Source organism: Phodopus roborovskii, unplaced genomic scaffold (genome assembly GCF_943737965.1).
Source record: "Phodopus roborovskii unplaced genomic scaffold, PHOROB, whole genome shotgun sequence".
Taxonomy (NCBI): Eukaryota; Metazoa; Chordata; class Mammalia; order Rodentia; family Cricetidae; genus Phodopus; species Phodopus roborovskii.
Window position 1 is genome coordinate 2,569,961 of NW_026126407.1, and position 18,692 is coordinate 2,588,652.

Consider the following 18,692-nt stretch of genomic DNA (forward strand, 5'->3'; position numbering starts at 1 on the left):
GAGCAAACTAATGAGGCTACTGGCTCAACAGAGCTATCCACACCCAGCATACCAAAGACCACCAGGGAACTCTGGCCCATTCATGGATATTTACAGCCCCATAAATTAAAAAGTTCAGGCTGCAGCTGGCGAGGTCAGGAGGCCTGTGATGGGAGAGTGGGGGCTTTCTTTCCTACTTTTTTCTTGCAAATGAGGACACTAATCCAGCCAGAGAGGGAGAAAGAGAGATAGTGCCCATCCCTTGTCCTTTCCATAACCTTTTCCCTCTAATTCTTCAAAACACTGACTTTCAGAACACAATTAAGCTATTAGTCCCACTTAACAGACAGAGAAACTGAAGCTCTTAGGAGGTCCCACCTGATCTGCTCTAGGGTGAGCAAGGGATGCTTTTCCCTAGACTTCAAACCTCAGTCTGAGTGGAAGAGAACTGGTCTTAAGACCAGGTTTTGAGCCCTCCTGTCCTCCAGCCTGTCCACACGGAGCCATGAGGAGCCAGGCCCAGAGCTCTCCTCTCTGTCAGCTGCCACTGTAGGCAGCTGGAGGAGGCAGCTCAGGCCTCACAGGGTGCCAACCCAGGTGCCAGGCTCCTGAACACCCTTCCTCTCCTTTCATAGGATTGCAGAGCCAGATCACAATGGCTGAGGCTAGCAGGTTGGACGGGGCGGCAGGACAAACAGCATTTCCAGAAAACCACCTTCTCTGCCAACAACTGGAGGAGGGAAGAGACTGGCCTGATCCAGAATGTGGGAAAGTGTGACTGGAGAGCAGACTCTGGCCCTTCCACTTGTCAGCCTGCCCCAGAAGACTCCACCTCTTCAGCACCACGTCATGGAGGCTCATGGACAGCTCTCCCTCCTCTTGCTTGGCCATGTCACAGGTTCCGTGACTCAGAGGCAATATCCAAGGGGATCGGGAATAGATGTAGTACCTGGACTGACTCATCTGGCCCAGCTACCCAAAGCTACCCAGGGACCAAAGCCGAATCATAGCCATAAATCCAGGAGCCTTCAGGGAGCAGCAGGTAGGAGTGGCAAGAGGTGAGACCAGGAGCGGCTCTGACATCTGCCCTGCCCTTCCTCTTCTGCCCAAATTCTTGCTCCCTGCTACCTTCCCTAGAAACCCTGGAACTCATCTAGTCCCCAGAAGAGAGACAGTTGAACAGTCCAGGAGAAGGAGGGAGGCGGAACAGGAGCAGGCAAATGGAATGAAAGAGCCTTAAACAGTCCCTTCACCTCCTGTCTAGTTGCAGAAGCCACCCTGAAGGCTTGTGGACAAACAAACCCACCGAAGAGGCTCCCAATTTGTTCCATATTTCCAGGGAAGCCCTGTCCCCTCCATCTGTAATTTCCTCCTCTAGAAAGAGGACATGGAGGAGTCAGGTGTGGTGGTACAGACCTTTAATCCTGGCACTGGGAGGGAGAAGCAGAGGCAGGTGGATCATTGTGAGTTCAAAGCCAACCTGGTCTTTATATAGAGCTCCAGGCTAGCCAAGGCAACACAGTAAGACACTGCCTCAAAACAATAACAACAAGGATCACAACAGCCTCACCTCTTGGTTTTCTGAGAAACTAAAGTGAGATGAGAAGACAGACATGTGCACACCCAGTTGACACTTGTGTTTCTTCTCTCAAAGGGATTTTACCTGGCATATTCCTGTAATCCCAGCACTCAGGAGGCTGAAGCATATTAAGTAAGTTTGAGGCTAGCAGGAGCCATAGAGCAATTATCTTAAAAAGGGCAGGATGAGCCATGCAGAGACTAATTTTCAAACAAAAATCTCCGAAAGGGGTTTGGGATTATGTCTGTTTGCAGATCAAGACACAATGACTCCATTCCTGCAAGACAATACCCTGGGTCCAATGTCACTATGCCACCAATGGAAGGGTCAGTAAGAACTGCCAAATAGGAAGAGAGCAGGCCTGGCCCAGCACACAGGGTGACTAGATACCTTGCCCTGGCCCTTCACCTTTCACCTGTAGTGCACAGACAAGCCAGGTGAACAGACAGACATGTACCAGATAGAGAGAGCCTTGTCCAAAGACTCTTTCTGGAGAGTTCAGCAGGGGATGTGGTTTTCAGCTCCTATCCTAGGAAGGCAGCTTTGCTGGACTAGGAATCTGGACACTTTGATTCAAGCCTTGGATGTACTATAATTCCATACCCATCTGGGAAACAGGCCTCACTTCATGCCAACAACAAAAAAGTATTTACCTGGTGCTTCCTACCAATGCCAAGAGCTCTGCACACGCCACCCATCCTCCCAACAATGCTGGGTCAGCTATTATTCTACGGTTTCCATTACAAGTCTGTGGCTTGGGGAGGTTGCCTGGCTTGCCCACTGTTGCCAGGCTAGTGGGGTGTCATCTCTCTACCTGTTTCCATCACCATTCAGGGTACCAACTGATCAAAGGAGTTTGCAGTACCTGATGGCAAGCACATAGGAGCTCAGACACCACCATACCAAGAAACCCTTTTTCCTCACTTGCAGAATGAACAGACTGGACAAGATACTTCCATCGACTGTCTAATATGGGGCAGTAGCTACGTAGTGGTGGGAATGAGGGTGGACACTGATCAGAGTCCTGTGGGCTGTTCCTGGAGAGGATGGATACATTAGACCCAAATAATACACACAGGGCTACAGTTTTGCTTTGTTTTTTCCTAAGATTCATAACAACTCAGCCATCTTTCTAACCTCCGGGGCTGTATTTTAACCTGTCATTTATTCAAACTTCTGTAGATCTATTATTACACACTAGACAGTACATAAGCTAGGCTGTCTTGGTCCTGCTGTTCAACTGCTGAATGCATTTTTGTGAACGGTCGGGAATCAAAGAGTTAATAGAATCATGGTCTACCAGGTCACAGGAATAGGAGCAGGGTGGGGACATGGTCCTGGAGGCTACCTGATAAGGAGCTGAGATGAAGAGGCCAAGGGTGGGTTCCAGCTGAACCAGCTTTGTTGTTCTCTGAGACCCCTGCTCTGCTGGTTAATCATGTGTTCCAGGGCCATGACTGTCTCTGTGGCTCATCCATAATCCACTCAGCAGTTTCATCTCATCTGAATTTCCTCTCAGCTACCAATGCACATGACCACCCCCATACCTGCAGCTAGTATGCAGGAAAACTACTAATGAGGTCAGAGTCTGAGTATGATCAAGAGAAGTCCCACAAGCTTGGGGGACACTGGAGAAAAAAGCAGAAAATTCCTTTGGGCTCAGCAGTGGTTCGGGGGACCTAGGAAATAGCTCACTCAGCTGTTAAAGCACTTGCTGCCAAGCCTGGCAAGCTGAGTTCAATCCCCAGGACCCAACAAATGGGGAAAAAAATTCCTACAAGATGTCTTCTGACTTCCACATGTACACATGTGCACACTTCCCAAAAATAAATACATATATAATAAATACATATATAAATCTAAATCTAAACTTTTTTGTTTGTTTTGTTTTTTTGAGAGAGGGTTTCACCATGTAACAGTTGTGGCTGTCCTGAAACTCACTCTGTAGACCAGGCTGGCCTTGAACTCTTAGAGATCCACTTGCCTCTTCCTCTGCCTCCTGAGTGCTGGAACTAAAGGCATGCACCACCACTGCCTGGACATAAATCTAAACCTTTACATTCAACTTTTAAAAATAGAGTGACTTTTGGGTTGGAGAGATGATCCAACAGTTATAAGCACTTGGTGCTCTTCCAGAGGACCCCAGTTCAATTCCCAGTGCCCAAATGGTGTCTCCCAAGCACATATCTGTAACATATCCAGGAGAATATAGAAGAGTGAATTAATTAAGGGATTAGGGGAGAGACAGAAACTGTCTCAGATCTGAAACTACAGAAGGATTTGTGACAGAAAAGTCCAAATGATTTAGCAATAAAAGAAAAGAAAAAAAAAAAAACAAAAAACAAAAAAAGGCAACATTTCCCTCTCAACTATACCCCTAGTCCTATGCTAATTTTACTACAAGTACTCTTTGTGGACAGGCATGTGACACAGTGCATACATGGAGGTCCAAGGACGATTTTTTGAGAGTCAGTTCCTATCTTTTTCCATGTGGGTCCCAAGAATTGAACTCAGGTCATTAAGTCTTGCACACAAGTGCCTTTACTTGCTGAGCCATTTCATTTGCTCAGTAACTTAAAACCCTGTTTAAATATTTAGGAAAACCTCTCCAGATCCCCCAACTCCTCACCACCAATGAAGAGACAATTCCCTCACGGAGAGGTTCAAGTAGGAAATGAACACACAGGGCATGAGGTAGACAGGCTGATGGACCTCCAGTTTCCTCCCTTCAAGACCTGTTATGTCACTGTGACCACATCAAACAAAGGCTAGAACTGTAGGGACAGAGAAGCTTCCAAAAGACCAGGATCACCTGATCTCTTCACCACCAATCCACAGAAGGCATCCTGGACATTTACTTGAAGGGTCAACATGGAAGGCTAACATGTTGGCTTCTCACCCTTCAGGTCCAGTCAGCTTCATGCTGGGCAAGGCTTCCCTGCGTAGTAAAGAACCACATGGCATCAGGAGTTGAGCCAATTCAATTTCCAATACCTGGGAAACAGATAATCTCTGGAGTCCCCCTGACCCAAAACTGGGAAAGAAGACATGTCCTGCCCCAGTGGCTCCAGGCTCCAATACCTCTGACCTTTGTAACTAGCCGGGCAGGAATGAAGCTATTCTGAAGAGAACTTTGTACCCTTTCCTTTGGATATCTACTGAAACAATGTTGCTTTGCTGGCTAGTTTTATGTCAACTTGACACAAGCTAGAGTCATCAGAGGAGCAAGCCTCAATTGAGAAAGTGACTCTGTAAGACTGGACTGTGGGCAAGCCTGTAGGACAATCTGTTAATTAATGATTCATGGGGAAGGAAGGACCCAGCCCATTGTGGGTAGAGCCACCCATGGGACAGTGGTCCTAAGCTCTTAAAAAAAAAAAAAAAAAAAAAGAAAGAAAGAAAGAAAAAAGCAAGGTGAGCAAGCCATGGGCAACAAGCCAGTAGCAGTATTCCTTCATGGCCTCTGTATCAGTTCCTGCCTCCAGGTTCCTGCCATTCTTGAATTCCTGTCCTGACTTCCTTCCTTGACTTGTGATAAACTGTGGATGTGGAAGAGTAAACCAAATAAACCCTTTCCTCCCCAGGTTGTTTTTGGTCACCACAGCAGTAGTAACCCTAACTAGATCAGTTTCCAATGTGCAAGAATTTCCCCAGGAGTCTCATTCTGGGAGAAAGAAAAGGTTGAAGTCTGGTGCCAGTGAGAGAGGGAATTTATAAAACAATTTGTGGTAGTTTGAGTAACAATGGCCTCCAGAGGCTCATATACTAAATGTTTGGTCACCATGGAGTGGCACTATTAGGTGTGGCCTTCTTGGGGTTAGTGTGACCTTATATATCACTGGGGGTGAGCTTTGAGTTTCAAATTCGCAAGCCGGGCCCAGTCTGTCTGTCTGTCTGTCTGTCTATCTGCAGATTCAGATGTAGAATTCTTGGCCCCTCTCTAGCACCTGTCTGCCTGCATACTGCCATGATTCTAGCCATGACAATAATGGACAAAGCCTCTAAATTGTAAGCTGGCTCCAATTAAATGCTTTCTTTTATGAGTTGCTGTGGTCACCATCTCTTCACATCACCTTGACCATGGTGGCTTAGTTATCCATATTTCTTGTTGCCACCCAAATGTCATGTCTATGCACAGAAGATGGACTTGGAGGGTCACTAGATCTCTTTATTCCTCTTCCCAAGGTGGCCACATTGAATAAAGCTCCCTTCTCTACTTTTTATTTTAAGTTTATCTGTTTAATTCTCACTAACTAGATAGTCTATCAAGGCTACTAACCTCTGTAGGAAATGCTGGGCAGTCTACATGCCATCTTTCCAGTGGTCACCAAGTTCACCAATGGCCAAATCACAGGCAGACACAGAAGCAGAGGCAGGAAAGACAAACCTGCTTTGGAAACAACCTGATATGGACCTGAGGCCAAGTGCCCACTAAAGGAGCTTCACAACCTCTCTTCCTTTAGCCCTGATGGAAAGTGTTGAAAGATCAGGGCAGTGAGTGCACAGGGACTGGATATGGGACAGAGCCCAAAGTCATGCTCTGAAACAGTGACCCCAAGTCACAGAAGAGGCACAGGTAGGATGAGGCTTCAGATGCACTATAAGGGACAGACAGTAGGACTCAGGCATGGAGCTAGAGAGATGGCTCAGCAGTTAAGAGCACTGGCTGTTCTCATAAAGGACCTGGGTTCAATTTCCAGAACCCATATGGCAGCTCATAATTGTCTGTAGCTCCAGGTCCAGGGATCCAATGTGCTCTTTGGACTCTATGGGCACTGCACACACATGGTGCACAGACACACATGTAGGCAAAACAATCGTGTGTATAAAATAAAATAAATCTTAAGAAAAAAGAAAAGTGGTTTACAAAGTGAGTTCCAGGACAGGCAGACCTGTTACACAGAGAAACCTTGTCCCCCAAAAACCATAAAAGCAAGAGAGAGAGAAGAAAGGAAGGATAAAGAAAGAGAGAAAAAAGAAAGGAAGAAGGAAAAATAAGTCAGACATAACTTTTTGTAAGAGAAAAATGGCTCAGAGTAAGACCTGGTGGCTGCTTTCCTAGAATTTATTTTGCCAGTCAGAATGACTGATTGGTTTTCCTTTTATTTATTTGTTTTCATTTCTGCAGTGCTGAAAACCTTGAATAGGACCTATGCATGCTAGGCAAGCACTCTTCCATTGAGCTCCCCCCCTCCCCAGTCTGGAGGCTTTCTGAGTGGGCCTCTCCAGAAGCAGAGGGATGTTCTACAAGATGCCCAGGACTTGCCTCCAGTACAATTTTACAGACTGATGCTGAGTGTCACACATCCTCCAGCTGCACACACTTCCCTCTGGAAGTTCCCTTCCATTCACCCAAATGGTTTGTTTCAAAATGTAAATACACACATAGCAACTGGCAAAGGAAATTAGTCAAATGTGAAAGACACAGAGGGAAAAAAGCATGATACACTCTGTTCTAGGTTCTCAGGCTAAATCTGGCGGGAGGTGTGAAGGGCTGGCAGCCTGGTGCGAAGAGTAACAGTGGCGGCACCATGGCTCCTTCCTGCCCGGAGATGAGATGTCAGGCCAGCAACTGGAATATTCCTAGGTACCAGAGGGGGAGTAGGTGGCCCTCATGACGGGAGCCAGGCGTCAAGGCTTATATCCCCCAATGTCCTCATGCAGGCTCTTTCCCTCACAAGCCCACATGTTCAGTCCCATGGGGTAATTGCACTTGGCAGCCTCCCCACATTAAACTTGTCTGTAACTAAAGATGTTGGCTTTTGTCAACCCCCCCCCACACACACACACTTTTTCCTTTCTCCTTAAGTTCAGAACCTCAGTTGGGGATGTGGTTCCCCTCAGCTACTGGGATCTATTAATATCTTCCTAGTCTCCTATCACCATATCTCTCCTTTCCAACCTCATTGTCACCTTCAAGGTGACATGTGCTAAAGGTTTGATCTCTAGCTTGGAACTACTGGGTCTAGTAAGAAGCCTTGAGGTGGCTGGGGATGTCTAGAAGGGAGTTGTGGGACTCCAGTCTATTCCCTCTCTAGGCCCTATGATCAAGAGGCCAGTGGCTTTCACTCCACCTCATACTTCTGCTTTGGCCTGCTGCCTTAGGGAAGAATATCCAAAACTACCCTGGAAGTGTCTTACTCCATTAATCCCAGCGCTCAGGAGGCAGAGGCAGGCAGATCTCTGAGTTCAAGGCCAGCCTGGTCTGCAGATCAAGTTCTAGGACAGCCAGGGCTAAACAGAGAAACCATGTCTCCTGTCTAAATAAATAAATAAATAACACCCCCTGCCAACCCCCAAGAATATCCAAAACCAGCCAAATAAATCTCTTCTCTTTGTATACTGACAATGAAAAACTGGCTAACAGGCGTGCTTGTTTGGATTCCCTTCACCAGCTCCTAGGCAGTTCCCTCATCCCTGTACCCCATATCACCTCTCCCACCTGGATCCTACAACAACCTTGCTTTAAAGAAGGGGAGGGAGCTGGATATGGCTGCTCTTCTACGGGACCCAGGTTCAGGTTCCATCTCCCCCATAGTAGCTCACAAGCATCAGTAACTCCAGTTCCAGTGGGTCCAATGCTCTCTTCTGGCCCCAGAAGGTACTGCACATACAATCAAAATGCCCACACACACACTAAGAAGCCAACAGAAGGATTTGAAAACCACCTACAACAAAGGTCTGGATCAAGATGCCTTTTTGTACCCACCTCTCCACTCACTAACTCAGGCTAGCCTAAAGTAGCTCTATAGCCAAGGATGATCCTGACTGTCCTGCCTCTACCTCCCAAATGAAGGCATCACAAGTGTGTGCCACCATGCCTGGCTTAACCAAGCAGATCTCTTCAAGTCGTACAAACTTAACGGCACAGTTACTCTTGGCTGTGAGTGAAGTGTTCAGTATCCACCCACTCTGGAACACCTTCCTATCTTTTCTCCTGTACTATGGTACAAGAACAGAAAGGAAATACCCAATAGTACCCAACTACCAAGCAAAAAAGAACTATTTTCCTGATGAAGGTCAAATGTCCACCTCCAGTTTCTAACTGCATTCCCTCAGGTCAGACACTACAAATAATCACATACTGTTTTTCATTTGTAAACGATCCAGCATTGGTCCATCTTCACTGCAGAATAAGACAGAAGATCGGCTTTCAAAAGAACCTATTTTGTGAACATACCTTCCTCCCCACGGATGAAAGAGATTTTATGTTGGGGGGGGCAACATTTTTCATAATAGGAATAGAAACGGAGCTCGATGGGTTTTTAAGCCCCTCCTCCACTTCCCCAGCCTCTTACTGCAACACACTTGCATAAAAAAAAAAGAAACTTTAATGTTTAATATTGTTCAATTCCTAAGTGGTGTAAGCCCAGGCATGGTGGAAGGAGAATTTGGAGGAAAGGATTCTCTCTAGGGAGCCTACTGTTGCCTCTGGATACCCAGAGCAGCGTGGCTCCGCCTTAGGTAATACTAAGCCACGCCTCCACAGGACGTCACCATCTTAGGAGCACCGAGCTAGGGAAGCCCACACAAGCAAGCAGGGAGACTAGGACTGGTTTCAGGCAGGGCTGGGAGGAAAGGAGGGATTTAACTGCTCACATACCTTTTCAAAGAGGACTTTCCAGTGCTGGTAGAGAGGGAGACCATGCAGGAGAGGAAGAAGAGAAAGAAAGGCACTTATCACCAAGGTTTCTGCAGACCCCTGAGGTTTCCAACATCACCTCCCAGCTGCTGCCCAGGAGTCAGAACCAGGCTCAGGGGCCCACCAGAATAACTCCGAAAATCCCCCAGCCGAGCAAAGGCAGAAACGCACAGTACGGGGTGGCAATGGGGTGTTTCTGGGGTGGGACAGTCAGATGCAGGGATGAGAACAAGTATGATTCCCAACCATGTCTTGGGGTTTCTGATAACCTCTGCTACCAAAAGGTCAGGTCCACATCCACACCCGGAGTCCAACTGTACTCAGACCCTGTCCATTGGAGGACTGTACTCAGGAGACTCACCCCTGCTTGAGCACTAGTTTTGCCTGCTTGATTTTGTGTGTGTGGGGCTCCCCAAGATGCTTCCAAGACTGAGTCTAAGTACTGAGCACATAAGACTCTCTCAGGAGTTAGGGCCAGTAGAAAGTGACAGGCTTGACCACGCACGCGGGAGAGATGTTAGGCTCCAGGTCCATTTAGAATTGCTGGCTGTGTTTTCCGTAGGTTGGTGTTCCCGTCTTAATTTCACCCGAGGGGAGGGTGCCCAGAGGGAGTAGTTTTAACAACTCAAGTGCTCGGGGCCTCCCAGTGTCAGACCCCTACCTTGTATCCCAGAACAACCGGACAAGAGATCTGAGCGGCAGATGGCAGGGAAACCCTCTGGGATAGCCCCTCTCTAGCTTGCCACAGGCGACCATTCCTGGCACCGACGTGGTCTAGGACTCCTGAGCCCCCTGTTGGGAGCGTTTCGCCCCAGCTCCCTGGCTCTCCTAGCTCTGGCAGGGTTCAGGGACTAAGGCCAGTTTGAATTTCAATCAGTGTCGCGACAAGGCAGATGCCGGGCGGGAGCTAATCTGGGAGCAGCGAAGGGGGGCGGAGGGGGGGGGCTCCAGATTGATCAGCTCTGTCTAGAGCCTGGGGCGTCAGTTCCTTCCCCAGGCTAGCAGAGTCCGCAGGTCGCCGAGGGGAGAGGAGGGGGAGTCACTACAATGACGCGGCCGCCTCTGCAGGAAAACGCCGTGTCCCGGGCACTGCACCAGCGGCGGGGAGGGGGTTCCGCTGCCGACAGGTTCCCGGCGCAGCGGCTGGGGCTGTGTCCCGCAGGAAAGCCGTGGGAACCCGAGCGGGGTTGGGTGCGCGCCGGTTCATTTGGGGAGACCCATACCTCCCACGCACGAGGCTCTTAGCTCAACCCGGACGCTCCAGTGACATAACCTTGAAGCCTCCAAGTTGCCCCCAGGGTAGGGATCTGAGGCCACAGCGGCTCCCCGCGTACCTCCCCCCAGAAAGTTTGAGGGGCACAGGAGGGGGCACTCACGTCGTCTGGAGCGGCGGGCAGCCGCTCCTCGGCCTCGGGCTCCAGCTCCTCGATGCGCTCCGCCTCGGCACAAGCGGCCACTGCGGGGCCGGGGCTGGGGTGCTCGCCCATGGCCCAGGCTGCGGCGCTCGTCCCGGGGCGCCGGGCTAACTTTGCGCCGCCGCGGCCGCGGCGCTCCAAGAGCTCGCTGCGCGCCTCGCCACCTCCGCGCTCATCCCCATGGCCCTGCTCTCCGCGCTGCCCTCACCGCGGCCCCCACGACCCCGGGGCGCCGAGCCCCGAGCCGCCAAACTTCTCCGCCTCCGCCGCGGGCCGGAGGCGAAGGCGCCCTTGGGCCGGCCGGGCCCTACAGCTCCCTGCGCTCCTTCCCGCTCCGTGCAGCCCCCGCTCTGCGCGCGAGCCTCCTCCTCCTCCCCACGGACTCCTCCGGGGCGGCGCGCAGCGGGGGCGGGGCTGCTCGCGGGGCCCCCGCCCCCCAGGCCGCCCGCGGGGAGGGAGCGAGGGGATGAGGGAGGGCAGGCTGCAGCGAGGCGGGCAGCGAGCCGCTGCTCCTCACTCCCAGTGATAGGGACTGCATTACCCTCAGCCTTCTCAGCTGGGCACCTGGTAGAACATCACTTGGAGGCAGCAGATTGTGTGATGGAATCAGAAGCGAGGTTCCCGCGAGTGGGCCACGTTAAGGGTTAACCTGGACTGAACTGAGAGTGAGATGTGAGGAGTGGATCCCACCTGCCACCCTCAGGTCCTTTATTCACTATTAAACCAAGGAAAGCGCCCCGTCAGAGAGAAGGACGGGAGAGGGAGGAAAAACTTAAAAAGCAGGAATGAAGTTTGCTATAACAGATCTTTAAAGAGCAGTGGAAGGCAGTTTACCTGGGGGGGGGGGGAGAGGCGACCTTTAGGAATGACTATAATTTGTGCCAGTGCCCAGGCTGGGGTAGATGCTCCCCAAGGAAGGCTCAGGTACCCATTCTTGGTGCAGTCCTCCAGGCAGCCTACATATAGAACCAAGGCTATGTATGCCCTTTAGCCTCTTCCCATCAGTTCACCCTTCTCAACGTCCTGTCAAAGGGAAGCATCTGTTTTATTAGCAGAAGTTGCAATTAACGCCTTCATTTTCATAAGGCAAATGTAACTGCATCACACAGCCCCAGGATCCAACCTGTGACCATCTCGCCCAGCATTGACTACTCCCCTTAAACACAGAAGAAAATTAGTCCCATCCTAATTAGGTGAGTTTGCAGCAGACACCAATTTTCATCTCGGTTTCAGAAAGTGTGATCATTTCGACTATTTTTGTTTCTTACCACCCTCCCCCATCCCTACTCTACTAACAAGTCAAGATCCTGCCAAGATTTCCTTGTAAATAAAACTGTCTGCATGGGGGTGAGATTTTGAAAACAGCCTTCAGGGGACAGAAAAGAGGTTGGAATCTTTGTGAAAAGAAGCCTACAAGAAAGAATAAGCAGCTGCTGGTGGCCCAGAGGCCATGGTCCCTGCCTGTCCTAACCCTGCTACTATAGACTTGACATAACATGCATGGTGCTGGCTCTGTTGACACTCAGACTTCGGCAGTAGAGATAGCTCAGAAACCTTGGTAACGGGATTGGAAAGACAGAGACAGGTACATGGAAGAAATGGCCACTTTGCAGAGATGTCCAGCAGCCCAGCACTCACTGACTCCCAGCTGCCCTTCACTGTGCTTTCTCTTCTCCAGCCTGGGGGACAGCTCATAGCATCACAGTCAACCCAGTCATCTCTTCCTGGGGAAGGCACCTTTGCAGGCTCCATGAAATCACTGAATGGTTATTGAGTTCTTACTCAATACTAGGGGAGATCTTTGAAAGCACAGAGATAAAACACAAACTCTGTCCTCCATAATGGTTGGATTGGGCAAGCATGTGGAGGTGGGGGTGGAGGAGGTGGATTCCATAGAAGCTCAGGGTCATACAGGGTAAAAGGAAGGGGGGGGGTCTTCGAGGAACCAAGAGGTTTTCCCAAAGAAAGTGCTTCCATAACTAGGTCACGTGGAAGGTGACACAGCAGTCCAGGCAGAGGGGAGGGCATGCAGCATGGGAAGGGAACTGCAAGGGATCTGGCATGGCTGGAAATTAAAGTAAGGCATCAGTAGACATGGCCAGCCTGGAGTGACAGGGCCGCGAGGGCTGCTGGTTTCCTGAAAATGGAGCTTGGATTCCATCCCAAGGGCAGCATGGAAGAACAGTGAGCAGCAGGACAGTAACACTTGAAAAAAAAATAAAAAAATCCCTTCTAGTTGGATGCAATGGCAGGAGAATTATTTGAGCCCAGAGGATGTTGTATATTATTTTGAGACTGGTTCTTATTAAGTTGCTAAAGTTGGCCTTGAACTTGTGAATCTTTCTGCCTCAGCCTCCCAAGAGGCTGGGATTATAATCTGCACATCAGGCCTGGTTATAAAACTTCATCTCTTTTCTAAACAAATAGAGGCTAGAGAGAGATGGCTCAGCAGCTAAGAGCACTGGCTACTCTTCCAGGGGACTTGGGTTTGATTCCCAGCACCCACATAGTGGCTCACAACTGTAACTCTAGTCCCAGATGATCTGACACACTCCGCTCACCTCCATGGGCTCTGCACACAGACATACATGCAGATAAAACACCCACACACATACAATAATAAATAAATTCTTCTAACTGTTCAAAGGGAATTCGGTTTGAGGACAGGAACTGTCCTGGAGGTACTGTCCATAAAAGAGGTCACATGAATATCAGCAGTTAAGACAAAGGGGAGAAGGACCTGAGAAGATATATCATCTGCTGCCCCTAGGAACAGGTGCTCAACCTTGCCAGTGTCCCCCAAAGCCCTTAAGAAAGAACCCTGGGGTCTCCCCAGGAATCACCCCAGCAGGAGTCCTCTGCTAGAAGGAGAATGGCTACTTGGATTTGGAAACCATTAAGACCATCTGTGACATCCAATGTCTGTAAATCTGAGTTCACTCTTTTGTCCTCAAGAATGCCCAGCTTCCCTAAACAACCTGATCCATCTCTTAACTCCAGGGGAATTTATAGCTAGGTACCATGTGCCCCCCCACCCAGCAGGCAATGGGACTTGGAGTCTACAGCCATGCCTAGAAACTTGACAATTTGGTAGCTTTAGTTCCATTCTGACATAAGGCCAACAGAATACCAGAACATTCTGATAAAGACAGAGAAGGGAAAGGCCACTTTGATTCAACAGCATGCCATAGGTGGTAGGGTATACTGTACATGAGTCTGCCTTGAGTCCGTGCATAGAATCTAGTGACAAATGATATTGGACTGTGTGTGTGTGTGTGTGTGTGTGGTACTGTGGTCAAACAGTAGGCAAATCACCTACTGTTAAGCAGTATCCATAGCTCCATGACCTCTTTTGAAGTTCCCAACAAAACAGACTAAAGCAACTGAGAACAGATAAAATCCTGAGTATGTTAGCCAACTTTCTGCCAGTGTAACAAAGTATTTGACACAAGCACCTTATAAAGAAAAAAGCTTCAACTGGGTGTGGTGGTATATGCACCTTTAATCCCAGCACTTAGGAGGCAGAGGCAAGGAGATCTCTATGGGTTCCAGGACAGCCTGGTCTACATAGTGAATTCCAGGCAAGCCAAGGCTATATACATGGTAAGACTCTGTCTTCAAAAACAGGGAGGTAAGGGAAGATGTATTCTGGCTCACACTTTTGGGCTTGTTGCTTTGGGGCTATGGAAAGGCAGCATATTGCCAGGTATGTAGAGTAAAATTGCACTGGGCTGGAAACAACAAGAAAAGAAGGAGAGATTAGAGACCCACAACCAAAGAACGAGTCCCAAGAACACAACAAACTAAAAGTTTCCAAGAGCTCCAAGCTAGGATCAAGCCTTTAATCCATGAACCTTTGGAGACTTTTTATTATCCTAATAGTGGCACTGGGGAAGAGCGGTTCAAGCTTGTGGCAGGAGAGTACCACTGAGATGAGCTGTGAGAATGGGACAGCTTTGGGATAGAGTATGTAAGGGTTCCTGCATGGAGGGAATGGCTGTGGTAAAGACAGGCCAGACCACAGCAGACCTTGAGGGGGAACAGCTAAGTGGATGGACATAAATAAGGCTGGGAAAGCCAGTGAGGAGGACTGTATTGAGAAAGTCCTTCATGTGGTCTGAGGAGGCTGGCCCTTGCTCAGCAGGCGACCAGGAAGCAGTCAGAGTCTAACCCAAGCAGCATTTTAGGCGGATTAAGCTGGCAGTTGCTCAATAGCACCAACTAACATGTTTGAGTGTTCATTATTTGCCAAACTCTGGCCATGATGTTGAGACTACAAACTGTTAGAAAAGAGCCAAGCCTGCCCTCCTGGAAGAAAATCAGACAACCCTCTAGTGACAGCCCAGTAGCATAACATGGCAGGGAGAATGTCAGGGGGCTGTCTCTCAAACATACCCTCTAAGGGAGGAAGACTCTGCCTTCAGAACTAGAACAGTCTGGCTGTCATTGAAATGCCAGAAGGCAGCCAGGCATTGGTGGCGTATGCCTTTACTCCTAGCACTGGGGAGGCAGAGGCAGGAGGATCTCTGTGAGTTTGGGGCCAGCCTGATCTACAGAAAAAGTTCCAGGACAGGCTCCAAAGCCACAGAGAAACCCTGTCTTGAAAACCCCATTCCCCAAGAAAAAGAAAGAAAGAAAAAGAAAAAGAAAAGCCAGAAGGCACTCAGAGAATGGCTCATTGGCATAGTACCGGCCTAGCATGCATAAGACCCTGGGCTCAAACCCCTGTACTGAAGAGGCAGGAGAAGCCAGGAGGAAGAGGCATGGAAGCAAGTTGTTTGTTTGTGGATACCTAAAGCTAATGAAAAGCCAGGGCAGGAACATTAAGGGCTATAATTAACACTCAAAGCAAACGGCAGGCAGCACCCAGGAGGATGAAAAGGGCAGCTTTTATCATAACCTCTTACATGTGGGTTTCCTATCATCTTCAGCCAGGGCCATACCCCTTCAAGGCTCCTCTCCACAGCAAATCTAAGCTGACCCTCTCAGCGCACCTGTAGCTCCAGTCTTCTGAGGAGCCGGCAAGCCAGGCCTGGGCTGCTGCTTCTGCCTGCCTGAAATGAAGACATGAGTTATTTTTGACTGAGATCCAAGGCTCAGCCCCGAATTCTTTTGTCTTCCAGGAATCCCCGAGTCATGTTTGAAGTCTGCAAGTCCAAACAGCGGACCTAGCTCCAGGAGGAGGCCGTCACTTGGAATCCAACCACCCTCCATCCCCAACTCCAGCATTCTTCCGTTATTGCCCTGCCCGCTGTCTGTGAGATCAAACAGAACAAGGCTGCTAAGCAGAGTTTTTCCCTTTCCTTTCGTCTCTTCACTCCAGGGCCCTCACTTTTTTGAGTAACTTAAATCATTATTGAAAGATGTCTAGGTTCACAGACACCAAACCTTTTCAAAGAGAGGTGTGGGCACCCAATGGCTGAGCTCAAAAAGGCAGAGAGGAAACTTTGCCAATCCCAAGGCTGATCTAATCACACACTCGGACCCCCTGCCAGCTGCTTTGCCTCGTCTCACCTTCCTTCCCTGCCGGCTCCTTGGGGAAGCTCTTCTGTGTGATGGCATGTGATTATGCAATGGTTAGGTCTTGTCTGTTGGATGAAGGTCCATGTTGCCTGACCCTCTAGTGAAAACCCCAAGGCCTGACATCCTTTCCTCAATCTTCTTGCCAAGGTGGGCCCTTCCTTCCTTTGACCTTGCATTGCATTAATTTGAGTTTTATCTTCCTGATGCCAACATGTGCATTCTTTGAAGAAGATTATGGCTTATTCAATTTTCACATCCACCATAATGCACAAGACTACACACGGTAGAAGCCAAACAAATGTCAGTTTAATGAAAAACAGAGCATGCCTGGCTTGATATGACACAAAGTCTAATTACATAGTTATTACTCTCAGACTCCAACAAAAGACAAGTTTTATGTTATGGAGAAAAGATGTTTCTGCACAATCACAATGATACACTTATGTGTGTGAGCCTTTATTTCAACACACTTCCTCATTTGTTACTTCACGTTATCCTCAAAAAGGCACCTACCTTTTACAAAAGGGATATTAAGACACTTGTAACTGGAGGAGGTTTGAAAAACCATTCCTCTCACCAAATTGTTCATTGTAATAGTTAAAGTATAGGGCTCAGCGGCAGAGCTCTGACCTGACATAGAGCTCAATTCCTAGCACTGTAACAAAAATAAACAAAGTGAGCCAATAGACAAATAGTAAACCTCCTGTCCATGGTGGTATAAATGCCCAAGGCTCTCCCAGAACAACTGAGTGAGGCTCAGAGTGCCAAATAGGGCTGGTCTAGGTACAGGTTTTTAGGGGTCAGGAACTTAGGGTGTGTCCCAGACTATGGAGCAAACATCAGTCTACTTGTTTGTTTCTTGAAGGAGAAAGGAAGGAAGAAAAAGGATGTGGCATCTCAGTATGTAGTACAGGCTGGCTTTAAACTTCACATTCCCCTGCTTCAGCATCCCTAATGGCCAGGATCATCAGTGCATATCACTGTATACCAGATTGTACTTTGTACCTATCTTTCTCAAAATCTTCCTGTGATGCCTAGGCTAGTCTTGATCTCATGATCTTCTTGTCTCATTCTCTGTCTTGTTTTTTCTTAGATGATATGTGTGGAATGACAGGGGAGGTTTCTCTTGATATACCACTGCATAGAGCCAGGTACCAGTGCCCTACAGACTCCAGAGGGAAAGAACTGATGGGTATCTTGAAGAACCAAAGGAAGTTAGCTACATGGTTTGTGGCCAATCTTTACATGAGAATGTAATGTTCATAAAGGTAAGGACTGTTTGTAGTGTCTTAATTGGTTCCTAGAACACAGAAATCCCACAAAAAAGGCTGGATATAGTGGTACACACCTGTAACTCCAGCAAACAGAATGATCCCAACTTCAATGTTAGCCTAGGGTAGAGAGTGAGTTCAAGGCAAGCCTAAGTTATAGTGGACCAGTGGTAGGATGCTTACTCAACATGCACAAGGTCTTGAGTTCAACTGCCAACAACATACACACAGACACACAAAATGTGTGCTCAATGAATGAGTCCATCTGTTTTCTACTCTGCCAGGCCTTCAGATGGCATTTCAGAGTCAGTGTGTCCTAACAGGACTTCACCAAGCTCCTTTTTCTGTGAAGAATGGCTTGGAGTGCACAAGGCAGGCTTTATGACAAGGAAGCAGCAGCAGCAGCTGAGGAAAAGCACCCTGAACCTTCACATTTAGGAATATAGGAGCCAGCTAGCACCTGGGAGATACTGCAGATGGCAATGCAGTAGCAGCAGCTTCCTGAGAGCAGAGGAGGGAGCGAGGCAGTGGGCATTAACTGCTTCTTCCATGTCTCATCTACACAGCCCAAGCAAGGCTCTGGGGGAACTCCTCAGTGTGTATTGTAAATACCATCTGTCACACTGCCTGTCCAGACGTGGCCTTCCTCCCTGGAAGGAGAATGTTCATTATTATTTATGCAGAACACACCCTACTTAAGCATGGTACCACCAAGAGAGGGAAGAAAAGCCTAGAAGAGGCAAGGTCTCCAGGGACCGGCCCCTTGGAGAGCAGCTTGGGAGGGCTAGGCCATCTACCTTTCTGGGATGGGAGGTTAACTTTCAGCTCTCGGGAGTGTAGCAGCTGAGCAAGAGCACATCCCCTGGGATCAGGAGGCATGCATGCTCAGCCCCATCACCAGCTTGTCATGTGACCTTGGGCAATCTCTTCATCTGCACCAGCCCCCATTTTCTCATCTGCAAATGCAGAGGTTGGACTAGATGAGCCATGACCTCCCTCTGAGCTCTGAGATTTACTGGCCGTCTCTCTAACCCTCCTCTCTCTCATGCTAGCCCAGAAGCCTGATCATTACCCATCAGCCTTCTTTTCTAGACAGGACAGAGAAAATGCAGTTTAGGATATGATTTCTTAGTGCCTGACAACAGGAAAACGGGTCAGTAGAGCTGTGTTCTTGTTCCAGCTCTGTCATTATTTAGTCCTAGGACTTCAGGGAAGGCACAGTTCCTAATCTCATCTTTTGTGAACAAGGGAGAGGATCTGCAGTTTTCTGCAGAAGGCTGTAT

The 18,692-nt window shown here is 48.8% G+C and overlaps 2 protein-coding genes across 5 annotated transcripts in view; both read right to left on the bottom strand.

The window, feature by feature from the left end:
- The window catches only part of Rhbdl3 (rhomboid like 3), a 48,048-nt gene extending 37,340 nt beyond the window's left edge, over positions 1 to 10,708 (bottom strand). Inside the window, exon 1 of the mRNA XM_051179809.1 lies at positions 10,577 to 10,708. Coding sequence (XP_051035766.1) covers positions 10,577 to 10,687 — 111 coding nt within the window. The 5' untranslated portion in view covers positions 10,688 to 10,708. The remainder of the gene's footprint in view (positions 1 to 10,576) is intronic.
- The window catches only part of Rhot1 (ras homolog family member T1), a 375,056-nt gene that overhangs the window by 282,166 nt on the left and 74,198 nt on the right, over positions 1 to 18,692 (bottom strand). The gene's annotated exons all lie outside the window — the stretch shown is intronic.